The 24,647-nt window shown below is 45.4% G+C and overlaps 1 protein-coding gene across 1 annotated transcript in view; it reads right to left on the bottom strand.

Annotated features, from left to right (window-relative positions):
- The window catches only part of rasal2 (RAS protein activator like 2), a 202,652-nt gene that overhangs the window by 91,193 nt on the left and 86,812 nt on the right, over positions 1–24,647 (bottom strand). Inside the window, exon 4 of the mRNA XM_084339500.1 lies at positions 6,142–6,248. Within this exon, the coding sequence (XP_084195626.1) occupies positions 6,142–6,248 (107 nt within the window). The remainder of the gene's footprint in view (positions 1–6,141; positions 6,249–24,647) is intronic.

The raw sequence follows: 24,647 nt of genomic DNA, 5'->3' as shown, positions 1-24,647 counted from the left end.
TAACCGGGAACCTTCAGATTACCAGACGACTGCTCTTCCTCCTGAGCAACAGTGTCATGTCGACATCCCCATCTCAACTTTTCTATTTTTATTTGTACTTCTCCATTGTACTATAGTTCTATGACCTGTGCCATGTCTTCTACTACCTGTACCTCCCCTCCCCCTCCCCATGCTGCCTACATTTCCCCAAGGGGATCAATAAAAGAATATCTTATCTTATCTTTATGATTGAGTACCTCAGACGAAGAAACATAGAACTCAGAGTGTTGTGTTCATTGACGGTCAAAGACAACGACAACGAGTTATATGGTTCTTCAGTGCAAGGGTTCATTTGTCCGAATGAAATTTGGCAGAAACCACACCTTCCTTTTGCTTTATCTGAGCACAAAGCACCGACCTAACCAGTGTCACAACATTGATTCTTATCGACACACTATATTCACACTAGCAATGAGAAACTCCGGGAGGGTCATCAAGGAGAAGCCGCCTATTCTCGCTCCTCGCTCCACAATGGTGGAACGAACTTCCCCACCACAGTTAGGACAGGCGAAACACGACCAATCTTTCGACGTCGACTAAAAACACACTTCTTCATCTGAAATGAAAGAAAAAAAAAAAAAACCTTCGTACGGTCTTATACTATCATGATTCATGCACTCTTCACTATAGTATTATCATGTCTTTACTACTATGCACTCAACACTGCAGCACCCATGTTTCAGCACTGTTTGATGAACATTGTTACTCAGCTGTAAGAGTTGTACCCTTCCTGCCGACTTGTTGTACAAAACTTGTAAGTCGCTTTGGATAAAAGTGTTCAGCTAAATGACAAAATGTAAAAGATTTACAATTAGAATATATCAAAGACTGCGATTCGAACAAGAGCCAACATCTGGTGGAAGGCAGGCTAGACAGTGAGGTGACTCCTCAATGATCAACAGGTGGAAGGCAGGCTAGACAGTGAGGAGACTCCTCAATGATCAACAGGTGGAAGGCAGGCTAGACAGTGAGGTGACTCCTCAATGATCAACAGGTGGAAGGCAGGCTAGACAGTGAGGCGACTCCTCAATGATCAACAGGTGGAAGGCAGGCTAGACAGTGAGGAGACTCCTCAATGATCAACAGGTGGAAGGCAGGCTAGACAGTGAGGCGACTCCTCAATGATCAACAGGTGGAAGGCAGGCTAGACAGTGAGGTGACTCCTCAATGATCAACAGGTGGAAGGCAGGCTAGACAGTGAGGCGACTCCTCAATGATCAACAGGTGGAAGGCAGGCTAGACAGTGAGGCGACTCCTCAATGATCAACAGGTGGAAGGCAGGCTAGACAGTGAGGTGACTCCTCAATGATCAACAGGTGGAAGGCAGGCTAGACAGTGAGGAGACTCCTCAATGATCAACAGGTGGAAGGCAGGCTAGACAGTGAGGCGACTCCTCAATGATCAACAGGTGGAAGGCAGGCTAGACAGTGAGGCGACTCCTCAATGATCAACAGGTGGAAGGCAGGCTAGACAGTGAGGTGACTCCTCAATGATCAACAGGTGGAAGGCAGGCTAGACAGTGAGGAGACTCCTCAATGATCAACAGGTGGAAGGCAGGCTAGACAGTGAGGAGACTCCTCAATGATCAACAGGTGGAAGGCAGGCTAGACAGTGAGGCGACTCCTCAATGATCAACAGGTGGAAGGCAGGCTAGACAGTGAGGCGACTCCTCAATGATCAACAGGGGATATTGTGGACCAAGCGGAAGGCTTGTTCAAAAATACTTTCTGGGGCAAAAAGATTCCGCTGATGACTCAACACCCTCCATATCGATCATGGACCCCTATTTCAAGAACATCTAGTCTCAGGGACTCCCCTCTGAGAAGACTCTGTTGGATATGATGGAGTCCAGAATTCCATAACCATGTCAGTGGAGAAAGTGAAAGCTATGATCAGAATAGTCACTTGTGTCTATAATCTCACTGGGCTTCTAGCATCTTTCTAGGGACAATTTCTAGGGACAATGTTAATAATAATGAACAATAAGGAGCCCTGGGGGTCCCAAACCCCTGGTTGAGAACCACTGACCCGACGGTCATACACCCTCCACTCACCAGCACTATGTGACCTCCTCTTTAACTCATTAACTGCCCTGGGCACCTCCTCTTTAACTCATTAACTGCCCTGGTCACCTCCTCTTTAACTCATTAACTGCCCTGTTCACCTCGTCTTTAACTCGTTAACTGCCCTGGCAACCACCTCTATAACTCATTAACTGCCCTGTTCACCTCCTCTTTAACTCATTAACTGCCCCGGTCACCTCCTCTTTAACTCATTAACTGCCCTGTTCACCTCCTCTTTAACTCATTAACTGCCCTGTTCACCTTGTCTTTAACTCATTAACTGCCCTGTTCACCTCCTCTTTAACTCATTAACTGCCCTGTTCACCTCCTCTTTAACTCATTAACTGCCCTGTTCACCTCCTCTTTAACTGCCCTGGTCAACTCCTCTTTAACTCATTAACTGCCCTGGTCACGTCCTCTTTAAAGAGGAGGTGATCAGGGCAGTGAATGAGTTAATACCAACCAGGTTTTATCTGGTCCACCACCTGAAACGGTTCACCTCGCAAAGCGGGTATTTAACTGAGGAGTGACTTCCACCGCGGAGCTACTTCTGCATGGTTTCACCATCATTATAGGCCGACACCAAAAACTCTGAAATCCAGCTAATAAGCATCATCACGTCATTCCCCTTTTCTCCCTCTCTCTTTCCAAGTGTCTCGTCTCTCTCCGTTTTATAACTGTATAAGAACAAAAGCTGAAATTAATACCTTAAAATAAACACGCAAAAAATTTAGGTTAAAAAATGCTCAAGTTTTCTTTCATGTATCAAATCCTTAGCTAAATAAAGACCTGATCCGTAGTCAAACGACAGGAACTGCCCAATTTCTCGGGATATAAATATCCTCAAACGCCTCTGTTCTTCTTCCCCACTCCCTCTAAGGCACCTCTCTCATGTTTGGCTCATATTAGCCGAAGCACCACATCATAACAAATATTAAGTTTAACCTTGTTATAACTACCCGCTTGCTTTGCCCCTTCCAGCCCCGTTAGGACAATGCTAAGAGACAGCTGATTGGTGGGAAATTGCAAACGTTTATTGGAGAGAAGAAGAAAAAAAACATTTTGCTCGACAAGGCGCTGCAGCAACCCACTGAGGAAAGAGGAGACAGGAGTCAAAGTGAGGCAGCGAGAGAGGAGACAGGAGTCAAAGTGAGGAAGCGAGAGAGGAGACAGGAGTCAAAGTGAGACAGCGAGAGAGGAGACAGGAGTCAAAGTGAGGCAGCGAGAGAGGAGACAGGAGTCAAAGTGAGGCAGCGAGAGAGGAGACAGGAGTCAAAGTGAGGCAGCGAGAGAGGAGACAGGAGTCAAAGTGAGGCAGCGAGAGAGGAGACAGGAGTCAAAGTGAGGCAGCGAGAGAGGAGACAGGAGTCAAAGTGAGGCAGCGAGAGAGGAGACAGGAGTCAAAGTGAGGCAGCGAGAGAGGAGACAGGAGTCAAAGTGAGGCAGCGAGAGGAGACAGGAGTCAAAGTGAGGCAGCGAGAGAGGAGACAGGAGTCAAAGTGAGGCAGCGAGAGAGGAGACAGGAGTCAAAGTGAGGCAGCGAGAGAGGAGACATGAATCAAAGTGAGGAAGCGAGAGAAGAGACAGGAATCAAAGTGAGACAGTGAGAGAGGAGATGGAAATCAAAGTGAGTAAGCGAGAGAGGAGACAGGAATCAAAGTGAGGAAGCGAGAGAGGAGACATGAATCAAAGTGAGGAAGCAAGAGAGGAGACAGGAATCAAAGTGAGATAGTGAGAGAGGAGACATGAATCAAACTGAGACAGGAATCAAACTGAGGAAGCGAGAGAGGAGACAGGAATCAAAGTGAGACAGTGAGAGAGGAGACATGAATCAAACTGAGACAGGAATCAAACTGAGGAAGCGAGAGAGGAGACAGGAATCAAAGTGAGACAGTGAGAAAGGAGACAGGAGTCAAAGTGAGGCAGTGAGAGGAGACAGGAATCAAACTGAGGAAGCGAGAGAGGAGACATGAATCAAAGTGAGGAAGCGAGAGAGGAGACATGAATCAAAGTGAGACAGGAATCAAACTGAGGAAGCGAGAGAGGAGACAGGAATCAAAGTGAGACAGTGAGAAAGGAGACAGGAGTCAAAGTGAGGCAGTGAGAGGAGACAGGAATCAAACTGAGGAAGCGAGAGAGGAGACATGAATCAAACAGGCAGCGAGAAAAGAGACAGGAATCAAAGTGTCCCTTTTTTAAAAGACGGGTGTCTCACATCAGTGAGGAAATAGGCCTATATTATATTGCTTTGCAACTATCTGCCAGACTGTGCAATAGCTTTTGCCCCAAAGCCACCAGAACTCTGAATAATAACAGGATACTTGTTGACAAACCTATTTTTGTTTCATCAGACCATTAAACCTGGTTCCAAAGTTGAACACACTCCAGGTGTTTACTTCATGGTTTGGTGTCTTCTTTCCAAGCAGCTTGTTGACTTGGAGGTGGGGTCTAACTCTACTTTTGTGCAATCCTCTTCTTCCTGGGGCAAGACACTCTGACCGCCCTTCTCGCTATTTGTGAAGGCACAATGCATGCTTCCAGCCAGGCTTATCACCGCTCCAGTTGTTAGGAATGTCTTGAATGGTAAATGGGACTGGTAATAAATAATTCACCAGGGCACTGTATACTGCATCTCTAATCTCACATCTCAATGAACCCCCTTTTAAACCTGTTACACTAATTTATGATATTTAATTACACCATCTTGGTGGGCAAGCAACAGATGATTGTAATCAAATCAAACAACAGGTGATCATTATTACCTACACAGTAATAATAACACTGCCGGTTAGCATTCGGGAGAGGTGTAAATTGGACAATGCCTAGGCTAACCGGCAGTGTCCGCTTCCATTAATTGTGCTAAGCTAAGCTAACATGCAGCCAGATAGCTTTCTACTGAACGCACAGAGAGGAAACTGGTATCTATCTTCCTGTCTCTCTCTGGAGAAAACGGTAAGCTAATGTCCCCAAATGTTGGCGTGTTCCTTTAACTCATTCAGCGCCAGTCACGAGTAAAGTCGGGTTTTAATCGTTATTTCTTTTATTAGCTATATCCATAAATGTTTCATCCATCCAGCCTGATGTTATCATTAGGAATGGGTCTGAGCTCGCAAAAGGGTAAATACGCCTTCCAGCCGGTATTGCACTCTATTAGAAATGGTGTAGTTTCTTTTCTGGGCCGATCTGAGCCATGCGGGCAGGGTTTAAATACTCCAGCAGGACGAGCGTTTACAACTATACATCTGCAAGGCTGGACCCCCCCCCCCCCCCCCCCCTCCCCTTCATATGCAATGCCGGGCAATGTGGGACGGACCTCCACGAGCAGTATTTGGAATGGCGATCAGATAATTGGATTATTTCTTTTGCATTAGACATGGTAAGGACTCTATATATAAAATCTTGCGTTGATCTGATATTTCTTTCTACCGCGATCGAAGATATCTGTGTGTGTGTGGCTGTTTACCGTTGAGTGCAGGAGGGGACTGGGGGAGCCTCGCGCTACGAGGGCCATTTCATGTATGCACGAGGAAGGATAATAATGATAATCTAGCGTTGATTTCAGGAAGATTCGATAATCAGGCAAAACATTTCCTGGGATTACTAAGAATCACCAAAACTATACTCATATTCAAAACGGTATAAAACGGAAATGTACAGATGAAAAAACTATCTGTTTTGTGCATGTTGACTGGAAGGAACTCACTGACAATCGACGGGTGTATTAGACCCATAGCTATAATATACTACATACTATACTATATACTAATTCTACTACCCGTACCTCCCCTCTCCCCCATGCTGCAATAAAGGAATATCTTATCTTATCTTAGATGTACATAGGACTGAATGTATGGGATGTCCCTGTGCACTGTACGTGTTGTCCTGTTGTCAGTGTACCATGTGTCATACATGTGGGTTGCCGAATCCTTCTGCACCATCTGCCCCCCCCCCAAAGGCAAATTCCTATAATCATCTTCCGTCTTTCACCGGAAAGGAAGATTCAAAAAGGTCGAAACAAAAACGGTTAATAAACGCTCACCGGCACTTTGAACGGCGAGGAGCTGGGGTTGTCTACGGCGATGCTCTTCTCTGAGCTCCCCAGGCCTGAGATGCTCCTTCTCCTTGGGGACCTCTCCGAAGACACTTCTGCGGATGGGGAGGGAGGAAGAGAGGGAGGGAGGGAGAGGGAGGGAGAAAATAAGAGAAGACATTAGATGAGACGGAACGCTCTCTCTCCTCCAGATGTACACTCTATCAATCTAGCTGCTACGAGTGGAACGGATGATGCGACGGGGACACAGGGAAGGGAGCGGTCGGAGCAATGAGATCAGCGGACGGGGACGGACGGGGGACATCAAACAGCCAATCAGATGACGTCTCTCCAGACCACCAGCGGTGTGACTCTCTTAATGAAACGAGACGTGTGCTGAAGGCCGGCCTTCAGTGGACTCGGGAGTAAATGGTTCTCAACCCCCAGTGACAAGGGCTGAAGGTCAACTACCTCTGTTGGAATGCAGACTTATCTGACAAATAGCTCAGTGACAGAAGACCTTTTGAAATCTGCACAGCTTGGAGGACAAGCATCCAAATAACCCTTAGAAGGGTAGTTCAGCCAAAATAATAATGTAAGAATATATATATATATTTCATCTTACCTGCAGTGCTATAGAGTTTGAGATATCTGCCATAGAGATGGCCGCAATACAATAGAGCTGAATGGCATTGGGTTTGTGGAGCTCATAGCCCCAAAATAATACTCAATGTCTTTTTGATTACATGTTTACTCAAGATAATCCAATTGGGAACCGTTTTATTGGGAACTATTTTCTACCAAAGTACACCCGTCATAATATTTTTTTTAATTTGTTTTCACTTTTTCTCCTCTTTTTTCTATTTTTCTCCCATCCCAATTCCGCTATGCCAATTCTCCCCTCCCCCGTCTTGAACGTTGCTCGCATATGCCCCCCACTGGCCGGTTGTAGGGAGGATAGAAGCCTTGCATCACATGTCCCCTCCGATACACGAGGAGACAGCCTGTCACATCTTTTCACCTGCCAGCGCAGACTCTCATTGGCGAGGTGTAACGTGTGGGAGGCTCACACTACCCCCGCCATTTCCTGTCTCTGCTGTGCAGGTGTCCCCAACCGACATGTAGGAGTCGCTGTTCACAACGTCCAGATTACCACCCATCGACTTCCACCCGCTAACTCTGCCAATTGAGTTAGTATGGCGGCCGGCCCAAGCCGGAGGCAACGGCGACAGCCAGAGTCGAACCCGGTGTCTCTTGCGTTGGTGATGAGCGCAATGTCCGCTGTGCCACCCAGCCGCCTACCCGTCATAATAGTTCTTAATGAAACTTTTCAATGAGGTCTCTGGATTATCTGGAGTAATTGCGTCATTAGAGTGATGACAGATATCTCTATGACCATCTGGATGGATAGATAGCAAGCTGGATAAGAGGACAAATATCTTCATTTCTTTTATTGTTATCCGTCATCTGTCATGCATTGATTATAGAGATACATTCAAGAACAATTAACAATTCCATTTTACAATCAGTCTACTTTAAATTAAATAACACAAAACCAGCCAGGGCAGCAAACTAACTTTGGATTCACAAATGTACCAAACACCTGCATCGTTCAACCAACATTGGGTTTTGAGTAGGGATGTCCGATATTATCGGCCTACCGATATTATCGGCCGATATCGGCATTAAAATGGGATATCGGAAAATATCGGTATCGTTTTTTTTTACATTTCTATAACCTTTATTTACCCAGGCAAGCAAGTAAGAACAACTTCTGATTTTATTTATTGTCAAAAGTATGCATAATGTTGTGTTAATTCCACAACAAGAGATATGTAATGTTAATTACCTGAAACCCTGCATATATCGGTAGATATAGGTTGATATCGGTATCGGAAATTAAGAGTTGGACAATATCGGTATATCGGTATCGGTAAAAAAGCCAATATCGAGCATCCCTAGTTTTGAGACAAGGAAATAGTCTGTTTATCTGCCTGTAGACACCAGTGGAAGAGGGAATTCACTAGCATCATACAATTCCCAACCTGCACAGAATGACTCTCAGCTGACTCAGCTTCTTTCAGATGGAACTGTCCCGTCTAGCTGGAGGGTTACTACTAGGTATGTGGTGTATGTCGTATGTAAGGGTGAACATGGAAGAAGACACATGACCCACATGTCCTTGCCTGGAGCTCTCAGTTTACTAGGGCCGGTTTAGTAATAGACTTCTTTAGGAACATGTTACTGGCTAAACATGCTAGTAGTACATTTCACAGTATTGGGTGTCCAACAGCAAATGGTTCATTATCACATTGTTTATAGATTGTACTGAGTCAACAGTTAGGTTGGCTGGATTTGGGAGGGAAGGGTGAGTCATGGGTCTCAAGCTACTAGGCCTCAGACACCAGTGTCCCCTGGATCTCAAGTTACTAGGTCTCAGACACCAGTGTCCCCTGGATCTCAAGTTACTAGGTCTCAGACACCAGTGTCCCCTGGATCTCAAGTTACTAGGTCTCAGACACCAGTGTCCCCTGGATCTCAAGTTACTAGGTCTCAGACACCAGTGTCCCCTGGGTGTGAAGTTACTAGGTCTCAGACACCAGTGTCCCCTGGATCTCAAGTTACTAGGTCTCAGACACCAGTGTCCCCTGGGTGTGAAGTTACTAGGTCTCAGACACCAGTGTCCCCTGGGTGTGAAGTTACTAGGTCTCAGACACCAGTGTCCCCTGGATCTCAAGCTACTAGGCCTCAGTGTCGCCTGGGTCTCAAGCTACTAGGCCTCAGTGTCGCCTGGGTCTCAAGCTACTAGGCCTCAGTGTCGCCTGGGTCTCAAGCTACTAGGCCTCAGTGTCGCCTGGGTCTCAAGCTACTAGGCCTCAGTGTCGCCTGGGTCTCAAGCTACTAGGCCTCAGTGTCGCCTGGGTCTCAAGCTACTAGGCCTCAGTGTCGCCTGGGTCTCAAGCTACTAGGCCTCAGTGTCGCCTGGGTCTCAAGCTACTAGGCCTCAGTGTCGCCTGGGTCTCAAGCTACTAGGCCTCAGTGTCGCCTGGGTCTCAAGCTACTAGGCCTCAGTGTCGCCTGGGTCTCAAGCTACTAGGCCTCAGTGTCGCCTGGGTCTCAAGCTACTAGACCTCAGTGTCCCCTGGGTGTGAAGCTACTAGGCCTCAGGGGCCAGTGTCCCCTGGATCTCAAGCTACTAGGCCTCAGTGTCGCCTGGGTCTCAAGCTACTAGGCCTAAGTGTCCCCTGGGTGTGAAGCTACTAGGCCTCAGGGGCCAGACACCAGTGTCCCACATGGGTGGCCTTACTTGGTGACAAATACCTGGACTGACTGGGGCACAGTCCCGCTAAATTGACCTCTCTCTCTCTCCCAGTGTCCTCTGCTCCAACAGGCTACTCCTCTAGTTGCCACTTGTCCGTCTGAAGAGCATGGCCCAGAGAAAAGGCCATGTCCTCCTCGGTATACAGGAAACCCAAACTGTCAGTCATCATTCCGGTCCTTGGCCGATATCCAGGAAGCGATTGATTTAAAAAGCTAAATTTAGCCCAGTTCCTTCCTCAAGCGAACGGAAGAGGTGGCTCGAGCGGCGCCTGTGCAGGCGTCTCTAGAAAGCCTGGCTCTAGAAAGCCTGGCTCTGAACCATCTAGTGGTCTTTCCACACACAGCTAGAAGTCTGGCCCTGAACCATCTAGTGGTCTGTCCACACACAGCTAGAAGTCTGGCCTTGAACCATCTAGTGGTCTGTCCACACAGCTAGAAGTCTAGCCTTGAACCATCTAGTGGTCTGTCCACACAGCTAGAAGTCTGGCTCTGAACCATCTAGTGGTCTGTCCACACAGCTAGAAGTCTGGCTCTGAACCATCTAGTGGTCTGTCCACACAGCTAGAAGTCTGGCTCTGAACCATCTAGTGGTCTGTCCACACAGCTAGAAGTCTGGCTCTGAACCATCTAGTGGTCTTTCCACACAGCTAGAAGTCTGGCTCTGAACCATCTAGTGGTCTGTCCACACAGCTAGAAGTCTGGCTCTGAACCATCTAGTGGTCTGTCCACACAGCTAGAAGTCTGGCTCTGAACCATCTAGTGGTCTGTCCACACAGCTAGAAGTCTGGCTCTGAACCATCTAGTGGTCTTTCCACACAGCTAGAAGTCTGGCTCTGAACCATCTAGTGGTCTGTCCACACAGCTAGAAGTCTGGCTCTGAACCATCTAGTGGTCTGTCCACACAGCTAGAAGTCTGGCTCTGAACCATCTAGTGGTCTGTCCACACAGCTAGAAGTCTGGCTCTGAACCATCTAGTGGTCTTTCCACACAGCTAGAAGTCTGGCTCTGAACCATCTAGTGGTCTGTCCACACAGCTAGAAGTCTGGCTCTGAACCATCTAGTGGTCTGTCCACACAGCTAGAAGTCTGGCTCTGAACCATCTAGTGGTCTGTCCACACAGCTAGAAGTCTGGCTCTGAACCATCTAGTGGTCTGTCCACACAGCTAGAAGTCTGGCCTTGAACCATCTAGTGATCTGTCCACACAGCTAGAAGTCTGGCCCTGAACCATCTAGTGGTCTGTCCACACAGCTAGACGTCTGGCTCTGAACCATCTAGTGGTCTTTCCACACAGCTAGACGTCTGGCTCTGAACCATCTAGTGGTCTGTCCACACAGCTAGAAGTCTGGCTCTGAACCATCTAGTGGTCTGTCCACACAGCTAGACGTCTGGCTCTGAACCATCTAGTGGTCTGTCCACACAGCTAGAAGTCTGGCTCTGAACCATCTAGTGGTCTGTCCACACAGCTAGACGTCTGGCTCTGAACCATCTAGTGGTCTTTCCACACAGCTAGACGTCTGGCTCTGAACCATCTAGTGGTCTGTCCACACAGCTAGAAGTCTGGCTCTGAACCATCTAGTGGTCTGTCCACACAGCTAGAAGTCTGGCTCTGAACCATCTAGTGGTCTGTCCACACAGCTAGAAGTCTGGCTCTGAACCATCTAGTGGTCTGTCCACACAGCTAGAAGTCTGGCTCTGAACCATCTAGTGGTCTGTCCACACAGCTAGAAGTCTGGCTCTGAACCATCTAGTGGTCTGTCCAGTGCCACACAGCTAGAAGTCTGGCTCTGAACCATCTAGTGGTCTGTCCACACAGCTAGAAGTCTGGCTCTGAACCATCTAGTGGTCTGTCCACACAGCTAGAAGTCTGGCTCTGAACCATCTAGTGGTCTGTCCACACAACTAGAAGTCTGGCCTTGAACCATCTAGTGGTCTGTCCACACAGCTAGAAGTCTGGCTCTGAACCATCTAGTGGTCTGTCCACACAGCTAGAAGTCTGGCCCTGAACCATCTAGTGGTCTGTCCACACAGCTAGAAGTCTGGCTCTGAACCATCTAGTGGTCTGTCCACACAGCTAGAAGTCTGGCTCTGAACCATCTAGTGGTCTGTCCACACAACTAGAAGTCTGGCCTTGAACCATCTAGTGGTCTGTCCACACAGCTAGAAGTCTGGCTCTGAACCATCTAGTGGTCTGTCCACACAGCTCCAGCCCAGCCAGGTTGCCACTGAAGCCTGGTCAACTTAACCGCGTAATCCATTCATCACATCTAACTGCTGGTGGCACAAACCGGCGAAGAGCGGAGCATGCGGCAGTCAGCGTTTATGGGGCGAGAGAGAGGAGGAGGAGGGGAGAGAGAAAGAGAGAGAGAGAGAAAAAGCTACTTTGCAAAGTGCTAGATCAAGTTTTCAGCTCGTTTGTCCTGTTGGCTCCGCTAGAGCCCCGCGAGGAAACGCTGCATGCATCACAATCCAAGACAAGGGCCTCTGGGGCAGAGTGGGAGGGAGAACCCACCCCCCCCAAAAAAACGACTTCATGCACATCCCTCTCCTGAAAGCATGTAGTCGGCGGCTACGGTATGGAGATGCAACAAGGCAGGAGGAGACGAGGAGATTAAAAGCGATGGCGGCGGCGACCAAACACGTCTGCTGGTGTGTTTGTCTGTAAGAGGTGCGTGTGCCGAACGGGACGGTGATGATAAATGAGGTGCCGCGCGCACGCACGCACGCACACGCACACACACACACACACACACACACACACACACACGCACGCACGCACGCACCCACACACTACAAGGTCTCGAGAGGAGCGGGAAATGGTGCAAACAGCAGCCTATATACACGGATACATTAAAAAAAGTTCAAACATGACACATCCCTGTTCAATGATGTGCTGCACATTGTGCACATGGAAATCAAGCATGGAGAGGAGGAGGGTGATTGTATATTTCAGACGACGAGACGGGATTTGGATATTGAGAGAAAGAGAAAGGGAGAGAGAGAGAGAGAGAGAGAGAGAGAGAGAGAGAGAGAGAGTCGGTACCTCGATCACAGCTGTTCCCCATCATCTGAGGGAGAGACGGACAGAGTCAGACGTTGATTGGCTACAAACAAGAGGACTGTCCGGCGCCCTGTCAGCCAATGAGGCGAAGCAGGTTCCCTTTAAAAAAATAAAAACACCTCCATCCTCCGCGGGCCACGTCCGTCCCGTTCACACGGCTGAAAGCCTTCTGAATGAATTAGTTTAGGGGCTCCTGCGCTCCGACGGCGTCCCCCACCTCTCCCTCCCTCCCTCCCTGCCCTACCTCAGCCACAGAAGATGCTCCATTCTCCTTCTCCTCTCTCTCTCTCTCTCTCTCTCCGCCCCCCTCCACTCTTCAGCAGGCTCTCCTCCACCTCTCAGAGTCGCTCCTCCCGTTCTCCCTCCTGCAGCTCTGCTTCTATGTCTCTTTCACTCTCGTTCTCTCCCCCTCACCGCTTAGTAGCGGTTTTAACCTTCACTTATCAGTTCGTTCTCTCTCTCTCTCTCTCTCTCTCTCTCTCTCTCGCCTCTCCTTCTCAGCGTGCCAGCCGGTGAGGTTTCTTTTACCGCATTTATGCAATCAATCTCCGCCAACTGCACTCTGTCTATTCTCTATCCTTGGCAGAACTGTGAGTCTCTCTCTCTCTCCCTCTCCCTCCCTCTCTCTCTCTCCCTCTCGTAGCATGTGCCAGGCTATTGCAGCTGTAATGCAGTCTCACACAGGAGGAGCCTCCACAGGACACTCGCAGGGCAAATTTAGTTTGACGCCTTAAGGCTAATTACCAAATAAGCCCCCCCCCCCCCCTTCCCTCCACACACACACAAACCATAATGTGCCCCCCCCCCCCACACACACAGTCCACTAATGTGGGACACAACTCTGGGGGATTTTCCCTATTACGAATGTGTGTGTGTGCGTGTGTGTGTGTGAGTGTGTGTGTGTGTGTGTGAGTGTGTGTGTGTGTGTGAGTGTGAGTGTACAAATGTGAGTAATGGGTGAGTGTGTTTAAGAGAGAGCCAGAGAGAGAGAGAGAGTAACAAACGGCATCAGGACAGGTACCTTGTCTGACTACATGGCAAACAAGGACGCATCACACCACCACGACTGTGCTTAATTAAAATCCTTGAGTACAAAGACAGAAAGCCGGTATCGAGTGAACTTCATCGTCTCCCGGGACATTTCTACAAGTGCAACGGAAACGCAGTAGAATTGGGCAACTCTGAACTACTGTGATGTGATTCCCCTCACGTCCAATGCAGTACAGAGAGCAGGCGCTAGTTTGTGTGTGTATGTGTGTGTGTGTGTCTGTGTGTGGGCGTCTTGAGTCAAGCCAGAACTTGGGGCTGGGCTAAGTTCAATAATAGCCCAAAGTACTGCTTAAGATGAATTATTAATGAGCCCCCCCCCACACACACACTTCCAACTTCATATCAGATATCACCAGCAGAGTGACCTGCTGTCCTGAGCAGCAAATCAGAGGGAGATTTGATCTCATCTGGTTTCGTTTGTTTCGGTATGAAGCCTTAATGTATCGTTCAAACTTCAAACCGTCAAATGAGCGTGTGGCTGGTAAGGTGGTCATCGTGAGCTCACATATATGATGCATCTTAACCCTTTCACTACCACACTACCAAATGGTTAACCCTTTCACTGTGACAATACAGAAGGTTAAAGGGAACATGTCAACATTATGGGAAATGTGCTTACCATCAGACAGATAGATACCTATTTCCTCTCTGTACGTTCAGTAGGAAGCCATCAGGCTGGCTTAGCATAAATGAATGGAAGCGGATACGGACCAAATCTGTTGGCCAAAAACACCTCTCCCAGAGGTTTAAACTAGGCTAGTGGTCCATATCTTTTCCCATTAATTTGTGCTAAGCTAGGCTAGCTTGCAGCCAGAATCAGATATCTTTTCAACTGAACGCACAGAGAGGAAATTGATATTCATTTCTTGTCTGACTCTGGAGAGGATGGCGCATTTCCCATAATGTTGCAGTGTTCAAGTCAAGTCAAGTCAAGAGTTTTAATTGTCACGGCATACAGGTATACAATGAAATGCGGGTGGTCTTGCCCGCAACGATGTGCAATACAGTGGTACATATAATAGAATCAAAAGAAGGAAACAACATTGTGCAGTAACAGGTAGCAGGTAACATGGAGTGACATCTCGGTATCTGTACATAGTTATTTACAGAGCATGTGGGACATGCTAGTTAGCTTTGGTAGTGCAATACACTGTTCCTGTTATTCTAATTTAAAGTGTCCTTTCCTTTGGCCATAAGTGTGCGTGTGTGCGACATGAGTGTGTGCCCGCTCATGTTAAAGTGTTAAGTGGCTGCTCGTGTGTGAGCGTGCACAGTGTGCGTGTCGTGTGTGTGTTCATGTGTGCTTGTGTGTGGACAGTTCAATGTTCTGAGCACTCAATGTTCATTGTTCATGGCTCTGATGGCCTGGGGGAAGAAGCTGAGCCTAAGCCGCTCTGTCCTAGTAGCTGGGGTTCGCAGGCGTCTGCCTGACCTCAGCAGCTGAAACAGGCTGTTATTGGGGTGGTGAGGGTCTTTCATTATCCTGCAGGCTCTGGATTTGCACCTCTTGTTGTATAGAACCTGCAGGGGGGGTAGCGCAATACCCGTGGTACGCTCGGCTGAGCGCACCACTCTCTGTAGGGCCTTCTTGTCCTGTGCCGTTCTGTTTCCATACCAGGCAGTGATGTTTCCAGTCAGGATGCTCTCTACAGCTCCTGAGTAGAAGGACTGGAGTATCTTCCCCGATACTCTGAACTTCCTTAACTGTCTCAGGTGGTAGAGACGCTGTTTCGCCTTCTTTACTACTGTGTCTATGTGTGTTGACCATGTCAGGTCCTCTGACTGTTCCAGACAGTCTTCTGTTCCGTCATTACAAACACGTCACTATGGTAACAAGGACAATGTTTCCCAACAACACAGACACACACCCCTACATTTCAACCAAAACCTGACCACCATACTCATTCATTGTGTATTTATAAGGCAATGACCCTTCTGATCTCTAACAGTGCAGTACATTACAGCACACACACACACCACAACACACACACACACCACAACACACAGAACACACACAAACACCACAACACACACCACAACACACAGAACACACACACACCACAACACACAGAACACATACAGCTTACGAGTCGACGACGCTCCCTTTATAGTAAACCTGTTCTCATACAGCAATCACGGTAGGTGGGGGTGGGGGGGGGCTAATTTCTCTCTGTGTGACAGGCTATGCATTTTAACCCTGCTGTTATCTTTCTAACAAGGTATTGATTTCAGGAAGGCCTGGCTGAGACCAATCAATTGTTTCACTGGATTTTCGGGAGTCGTTTTCAGCAGGGAGATTGGGGAGAGGAGGGGGAGGGGGAGGGGAGAGGAGGAGGAGGAGGGGTGCAGCCAGGCCCCACCAGACTCAGTGACTGCAGCTCTGACCTTGACATACTGGGCTAGATCCAGACTGGCTTGAGGGGTGAGAAAGGGGGGGGGGGGGGGGGGGGAGTGCGGCAGAGGTGTTGACTGGGGCTGCTCGATTATGGCAAAAATTATCAGAATTATTTTGATTGATATAGAAATCACGATTATTAAAACACAATTACACAGGAAGTCCTTCATTCCGACAGCCATCGGAGTCTATAACGCATCACTGAGCACAGGGTGACAGTACTATCAAATATTCGTGGACTTTTACTTTTTTTTTTTTTTTTTTTTTTTAAATCTTTTCCCCCCTCTTTTTTCCGATTTTTCTCCCATCCCACTGTTAGTCGTTATGCCAATTCCCAACCCCCTTCTTGGTTGTTGCGCACTTTCCCCTACTGTCGGTCCGAGAGGCCGGAGACTGTCACATGCTTTCCTCCGACGCATGTGCAGCCAGCCGGCAGCCAGCCTGGCCGCGCAGATTCTCACTGGGAGAGTGTAACGTGTGGGAGGCCGCACTACCTCTCTCCAGATCCTACCCTCGCTGAGCAGGCGCCCCAACCGAACTGTAGGGGTCGCTGTCCACAACGCCCAGGACCCACCCGCCAGCTTTCCCCACCCCCTAATACTGCCAATTGTCTTAGTGTGAACGGCCAGCCAAGCTGGTGACAACGCCGGGAGCTGGATTCGAACACGCGAAACCAGCGTCTCCAGCGTTGGTGACGAACGCAATCTCCGCTACGCCACCTGACCGCCCTTACTTTACTCTTAAATCGACACTGTACACTTACTGTATATTTCTGTATATTTTTACTGTATATTTTATAATAGAATGTATATACACAAGTTAACACAACATGTATATCCCGGACCGTATTTTATTCTTAGTCTTATTTTTATTCTTATTCGTGACTTTTGTTTTTGACTACCTAAATGTTTACTGTTTACTGTGAGCGATCTGTAGTGCTGAATTTCCCTCGGGATGAATAAAGTATTTCTATTCTATTATTCATTGATTTGAGAACATCATATGACGACAACTGAATTTGTTTGCATTTTCTCCTCGACCAAAGGCCGCCTTTCTGTCATATTCTACAAGGTACCAACACAAGCTGAAATCTTTATGCATTCTAGGACCCCTTCTCTTCTCCCTCTACACTAAATCTCTGGGTAACATTATCACGTCTCATGCCTTCTCGTATCATTGCTATGCTATCATCATGATACTCAACTCTCCTTCCCTCCCTCAGATATCCACGTCTCTGAGCGGATCTCGGCCTGGACGACGACCAACCACCTCAAACTGAACCTAAGCAAAACAGAATTGCTCTACCTGCCGGCCAATCTTTCGCCGTCACCTAAAGACGCACTTCTTCAACCATTATCTGAAATGAAAAAAATATATATACAATAATCTAACCCCAACTAACATTACTGTCAAGCACTAATATACTAACCTACACTGTAGCACTTGATGAACATTGTAACTCAGCTAGATCACCAGACTGTAAACTTTGAGGGACACTTCTGCTATAGCTGTTGATGTCATCAGACCACATGTACTATAAAAATGCATTTGAAATAGACCATACAACTACAGAATAAATTCAATTCAGCCATCCTCATGTATGCCAGGATATAATTGACCACCCGTCTACTTTAGCTCAACTACAGTATAAGTCATATTGTAATTGTGTTGTTTACCAATACCATTTGATAATACTCATGCTTATATTGTCACAGTTTGTCACCAGTTGATGGGGAGCTAAATTCCTTCCTGCGAGGAAAAGAGAAATACAAAATTAACAACATATATTGTACATTTCCATATGTCAAATTCATTCATATAAAAAGTCGATGTATATCTTCTGTTAAAGGGGTAAAACTAGGGAATAACTGTGACAACGAATAAAAAATTTGTAGTTCGATACACACATTTAAGAAATTATTCAAATATAAGGTGATACATAAATATAAAACCTTATTATTATCCTAATTATATTTTATTATAACATAAAATCGTGACAAAAAAATTAAAAATGTTTGCATACGTTTTGTATATAAAACTATGAAACTCTTTTGTTTTTGCTAAATTATGTACCGAATTATGTTTTTTAGTTTTCTATTTAAAATAATGTAATGTAAAAAGGGTAGGCAATTATAAGCCTCGGTTTCAGCCTACACCCATTTGGTAATTTTCTTTCTTTTTTTAATACATTTCCTACTACTGTACATTGCTTTGTAAAAGAAGACCGAAATAAAATCATTCATTCATTTATCTCAAAACACCATCTATTGGCAACTTGCAGAGATCCATAGAAACACTTCCAGAATCTAAAATAATGTTGACACGTCGCTTCTCTTCAGGAGACCACAACAGTTACTCCCTTCCAGGTAGTTGTGGCTCATTCCTTACATGCATGATCATTATGAACCCAGCCACAGTGCTGTTTTTTTTTTATTTAATTTAATTATCATTATTATTATTTATATATATATATATTTTTATAAATTGGATTTGAAATCTTTATTACGAACATGTAAATAAAACAAAACAAATCATTAATCTCTAGCAATGAAATAAAAGAAATAATAATAAAAAAAGAAGATAACGCAATTCACAAAAGGAGTAGGAAGAAGTATACTTTTGGTGCTCCGCGCCAAACATGGCAGCGGTAATACGCATACGTCTGTCTCAAAGAGTCCTGCATGTATCAACAAATGCGCATGTTGGTGAATTTATGACTGTGTGCCATTATTACTATCAAATGTAATAATTGTGGAATATTACTATAATGAGCTGTATGTGTATGAACCAAGCATCCTTTGTGAAGCACTTTGGTTGACAAGTGTCATGTTTAAATGTGCTATATAAATAAATTTGATTGATTGATTGATTGATTGATTGATTCTCTTATTTAATCCTACCCCTTTTCCACTACTCAAAATGTATGTAATTCCTTACCGATTTAAATCCTTACAAAACAAATATATATATACAAATATATGAAAAAACATAAAAATTATATATGTAAAACATGAAGAAAAAAAAAAAAAATGATGTAAACACCCGTGAATGTCAAATCCCTTCCTCATCCCTGTACCTCGTGAAAATAGTTTCTTTATAACTCCGTTTGAATTTAATTATATTTGGACATTGCTTAAGCACAACATTCAGACTGTTCCACAGTTTCACTCGACATAATTTAAATACAATGTCTTCTCCTGGTAGTATTTACACTAAGAATCTTTTAATTGAGTTCTCCCCTCAGATTATAACCCCCCTCTCTTTCAAAGAACAGTTTTTGAATGTTTCCTGTTTCTTCTGAAGCAAGAGCCAGAACAGCTCCGGCAGCAGGTTAGGTGTGACGGCTTAATGGGGAATTAAATAGAGATTAGCAGACTACCATCACATGATACACATATATCGGTGTATTCGGCCGGTTTGTGTTTTCCTTCAGTCATGATGTGCTTTATCAGGGGGTCTGTCTTGGATGGGGATGTGGTGGGGATTGATGTGTGGGGTGTTTGGGGGACTGGCTGTTCCGGGGGGGTTCACATGCTTTCGAGCAACACTGTACTTATTGTACTTATTTTATGCCTATTCTTATCTCTGCACTTTCTACGTTGCTTCTACTTTTATTGTGTTCTTTATACCTATTCTTGTATGTATGCAAATTGTATGGCTATGTTAATTTTATGCCATTTGCTGTGAAGCACTTTGAGCTGCAATCCATGTATGAAAGGTGCTATATAAATAAAGTTATGATTATTATTATATCACCCAATAATAACGTTGTGCAATAGTCTGAGATTAACTGACACTGATAACCGCTCGTGTAGCAACAAGACAAACAAACACTTCTCCTCACAGACCCATCACACCGGGGGCGAGCACGAGGGGGGGGGGGAGCGCGAGGAGGGAGAGCGCGAGGGGGGGTGGGGAGGGGCGATGACGTCACAGGGCAAACAGTGTGAAGAATGTGGAGTATGTGAAACCATTACATTATCTGCTCCCCATCCAATCAGAAATCTGCACCGTCGGACCTGGCAACAAATGCTAGTCAACAAACGGAAACAGTAACCCAATGACAGCGATGAGCACCTGGCTATTATGGGATGCCTCTGTATGGCAACAGGGCCCATTATTCACAAAGCTAATCTGGGGTCAGTAGCCAGGAACACTTGACCGTATTCAAAAGTAACGGACTAAAGCCGACTCTGGATCAGAATTTCTCAAGCACCTAGGACTACTGGTTTAAAATCTATAGCTATAGAGCCATATTCAACTACTAGAGCATGCTGCTGCTAGGACCCACAAGGCTACGACAGAATAAATAGAGTTTTAAATAGATGACCATGTGAGGTGGGAGTTTTTTCGAGTTCTCATGGCTCTTGTTGCCCAGCAGTGGCCATTGTGACATTGTCATGGCTCAGGAGGTAGAGCAGTCGTCTGGTAATCCGGAGGTTCCCGGTTCAAGTCGCACTCCTCCCGGGCAGCGTGTCGAAGTGTCCTTGGGCAAGACAGTTAACCCCTAACTGCTCCCGATGAGCAGGTCGGCACCTTGCATGGTTCCTTTCGCCGTCGGTGTGTGAATGTGTGAGTGAATGGGTAAAATGTGAGGAATAAATTGTAAAGTGCTTTGGATAAAAGCGTTATATAAATGCACCATTTACCATTTTTATTTTACCATTGTAACGTTGGGTTGTTGAAATTCTAATCATACCAGTCAGACACACAATCCGATGCGTATGATACAGTGTTTGCAACCATTTCCACGATGGAACATAAGAAGACGCATCTCATTATATACAGAGAGATTCCTGGAAAAGGATGTGGTTTTTGAAGGCTAAAGCAAACGCCATATTGAATTGTACTGGAGCCTGTTGAGAGGATGTAGCTGATGTTTCTCAACACTAAAGTAATCAGTGATATTATGACCTGTACAGGGTTCCCACGCTTGCCTTGACATTTTTTTCCATACTACCTCCTGATTTTCCAGGTACCATATTAAGTGATGATCTATAGGCCCCTGAAGTTTTCCGCCCTCATCCGCGCCCCTCACACACACAACCCCCTAGGACACCTGACTACTTACTTGATTTAAAAGATGTGCCAGTCAAGGCTACATTGTAAATGCTTAGAGATTATGTCTTATTGATAATATCAATGCATGAAATAATGCAACAAGCTGTAGATGAACAACAATTTATTGAACTGGAACACATGAGCACTGGGATTGATATATGTTCTCTCTTCCACTCCTCTCCTATCTCATCCTGTCCTCTTCTCTCCACACCTCCCCTCGTGTCCGCTCCCGTCTTCTCTTCCTACCCTTTTCCTCTGTCATCCTCCTCTTCCATCTTCGCGGCCTCTTCTCTTCCTGGCTAACTGGCTCGTTATGAGAGCTAACGTTGGCTAGCTACTGTACCCGGCGCTGGCTAACTGGCTCGTTATGAGAGCTAACGTTGGTAGCTACTGTACCTGGCGCTGGCTAACTGGCTCGTTATGAGAGCTAACGTTGGCTAGCTACTGTACCTGGCGCTGGCTAACTGGCTTGTTATGAGAGCTAACGTTGGCTAGCTACTGTACCTGGTGCTGGCTAACTGGCTCGTTATGAGAGCTAACGTTGGCTAGCTACTGTACCTGGTGCTGGCTAACTGGCTCGTTATGAGAGCTAACGTTGGCTAGCTACTGTACCTGGCGCTGGCTAACTGGCTTGTTATGAGAGCTAACGTTGGCTAGCTACTGTACCTGGTGCTGGCTAACTGGCTCGTTATGAGAGCTAACGTTGGCTAGCTAGTTAGCAAGATTGCACTGCTTACTAACCAACGTTGATAAACCCAGGTTTACCACACAGTTAAAACACAGCTACTTACATTTGAGGATAAACTTGCATAAGAAGTTTCACTCAAGTTTCACTGTAGATGCCAAGGCTCCCTTGGCTCACCAAGTTGCCTGCATCAAATTCCAACATCCAATATACCATATAGGATGCCAAGAGCATGCTCTACAACATGGGATCATCCATTTCTATCTACAGTAAAAGCTGTTAATATGTAAAGGGTTTTTATAAACTCATGTTAATTCTGTGCTCAATAGTTAAATTTTATTACACATCCAGGACAACTGTTTGTATTTCCATGTAATTGCTCAGTTTCCATGCCTTTCCATACCTGGAAAATGAAAAAATGAATCCCATGTTTTCCAGGTACCGTGGGAACCCTGCTGTACTAGTCAACATCATGCCAGACTATGTTTAAATAGGTGAACCCAAAAGTGAACCCATCATTTAACAGTTCAGAGACAACAAACAGTTCATGGCAAAACCAAGGAATAGAAAGAAAAAATAAGTTATATATAGCTGAAATTTGTCTTCTAAAGTCAGGATAATTTTCCAGGTGCGTTGCTAAACATAGCCTCTCATTTCAGCGGTATAACTTCCTATTTGGCATATTAATTATATTACTCGTTTCTGTCGTGATGGACAGAAGCCGGTCTGTTTGTACGTAAAAGTCACCACAACAGTTTAGAATAGTGTGATTTGATGCTGGTAAAATGATAGAACCAATGTTACCCTTTACAATTCAATTCACAGCCAAGATGAACAGTGCATTCAGATGTTAAGGCTTTAGAATCTCGTGGCCTTTTAATGACCAGTAACCCATGTGACATTATTAGAGTGTTCAAAGCCTACACTCGCCCATGCACAAACACGCACCTCAAAGGGTTAAGTAATTCAAATGTATGTGAATGCAGACTTTGGGGGGTATCGAAGGGGTATCTGGGGTATTTGGAAAAGCGCTATATAAATCCGATGTATTATTATTATTATTATTATCATCTGCAAAATCATCACAGGTCACGGTAGTTTATATGGCGTCACCGAGGCAGTCAATTACATCATCATCATCACAGACACCTTGGTAGGCAAACAGGTGATTGCAATCCAATAACAGTTGATAATTAAATGACCCTGGAACATTTACATTTTGTCATTTAGCTGACGCTTTTATTGACGTTCTGTACAACAAGTCAGCAGGAAGGGTACAACTCTATCAGCTGAGTAACAATGTTCATCAAAGTGTTGAGTGCTACAGTGTAGGTTAGTATATTAGGAGGAGTGCGTGACAGTAAGAAGGTTCGTTTTTATTTTATCATTTATTTTTTATGTTGATTTATTTTACACATAATCCTACGAACATCCAAAAACTCGAAACAGTTTTGCACACATTCATTTGGTCTAGGGCTGCAACTAACGATTATTTTGGTAGTCGACTAATCTGTCGATTACTTTTTTCGATTAGTCGACTAATCTAACGATTATTTCTGTCACACCCTCCATCTCTGCTTCTTGTGGGCGCGGCTCCTTTTCCGGGCTCTTAGCAGACTTCTTAGCTTAACATAACAGACCGACAGTAAGTTTGGGGGAACTAATGGGATAACTGGGGTTGCAACAAAAGTGCAACTAGGGCTAAAAACACAATGAAATAAAATAATAATAATAATAATAATAATAATAATAATAATAATAATAATAATAATAATAATAATAATAATAATAATAATAATAATTATAAATAATATACCCTTCTTAGCAGACTTCTTAGCCTAACATCCCAGGGAACTAATGGGATAACTGGGGATGTTGTTTGCTCTTGACAAGAGTCAAAGTCTGGGGTGATGGTAGACAAAGCAACTCTGAGGTCCTGCTCAATGTCCAATCTGTTCCCCTGCTTTGTCTTCAGTTGGACCAGAACTGAGAAGCCACTTTCACAAAGATAGGTAGTGCAAAAAAAAAAAAAGTATAAAAAAAAAGTATATACAAAGATTTTTTTTTTTTTTTTACATTTACATTTAGTCATTTAGCTGACACTTTTATCCAAAGCGACTTACAAGTTCTGTACGACAAGTCATAAGGAAGGGTACAACTCTATCAGCTGAGTAACAATGTTCATCAAAGTGTTGTGTGTTACAGTGTAGGTTAGTTTATTAGGACAAGTGCATGACAGTAGGGTTAGTTAGGGTTAGTTTTTATTTATTTATTTATTTTTATAAAAAAAAAATCATTATTTCAGATAATGGTTGAAGAAGTGCGTCTTTAGTCGACGGCGAAAGATTGGACGGGATTCGGCTGTCCTAACTGGGGTGGGTAGTTCATTCCACCATTGTGGGGCAAGGACTGAGAATAGGCGGCTTCTCTTTGATGACCCTCCCGGAGCTTGGATAGGAGTAGGTCTGAGGCAGCCAGAAGATGCAGAGCGTAGGGGTCTTGAGGGTGTGTAGTTAGAGACCATTGACCGGAGGTAGGCGGGAGTGGTTCCCTTTGCCGCACGGTATTGCGGCCTTGAAGCGGATACGTGCAGCAATGGGCAGCCAGTGCAGGTCCCTAAGAAGTGGGGTGACATGGGCCGACTTCGGTAGGTTTGAGATCAGGCGGGCCGCTGAGATCATGCGGGCCGACGACACATAGACGCAAAAATTCGGCGTCGGCTAATTATGTCTAATTATGTCGACTAATCGTTGCAGCCCTAATTTGGTCCGACAGTTATTCAGAGTAAATGAGTTTGAATGTGGCCACCAGTGATGTCACTGGGGACATTGAATCCTTGTGTTGTATTAATTACAGCTCAATTAAATGATAAGGCAGCAGTCCCTATAATTTTTATATTAATTAATTAATCATTTGTATACGTATTAATATTTTTTCATCTACA

This window comes from Notolepis coatsorum (genome assembly GCF_963971535.1).
Source record: "Notolepis coatsorum genome assembly, contig: SCAFFOLD_247, whole genome shotgun sequence".
Classification (NCBI taxonomy): Eukaryota; Metazoa; Chordata; class Actinopteri; order Aulopiformes; family Paralepididae; genus Notolepis; species Notolepis coatsorum.
Note: the sequence above shows the minus strand (reverse complement) of the source record. Positions and strands in the feature narration are given on the sequence as shown.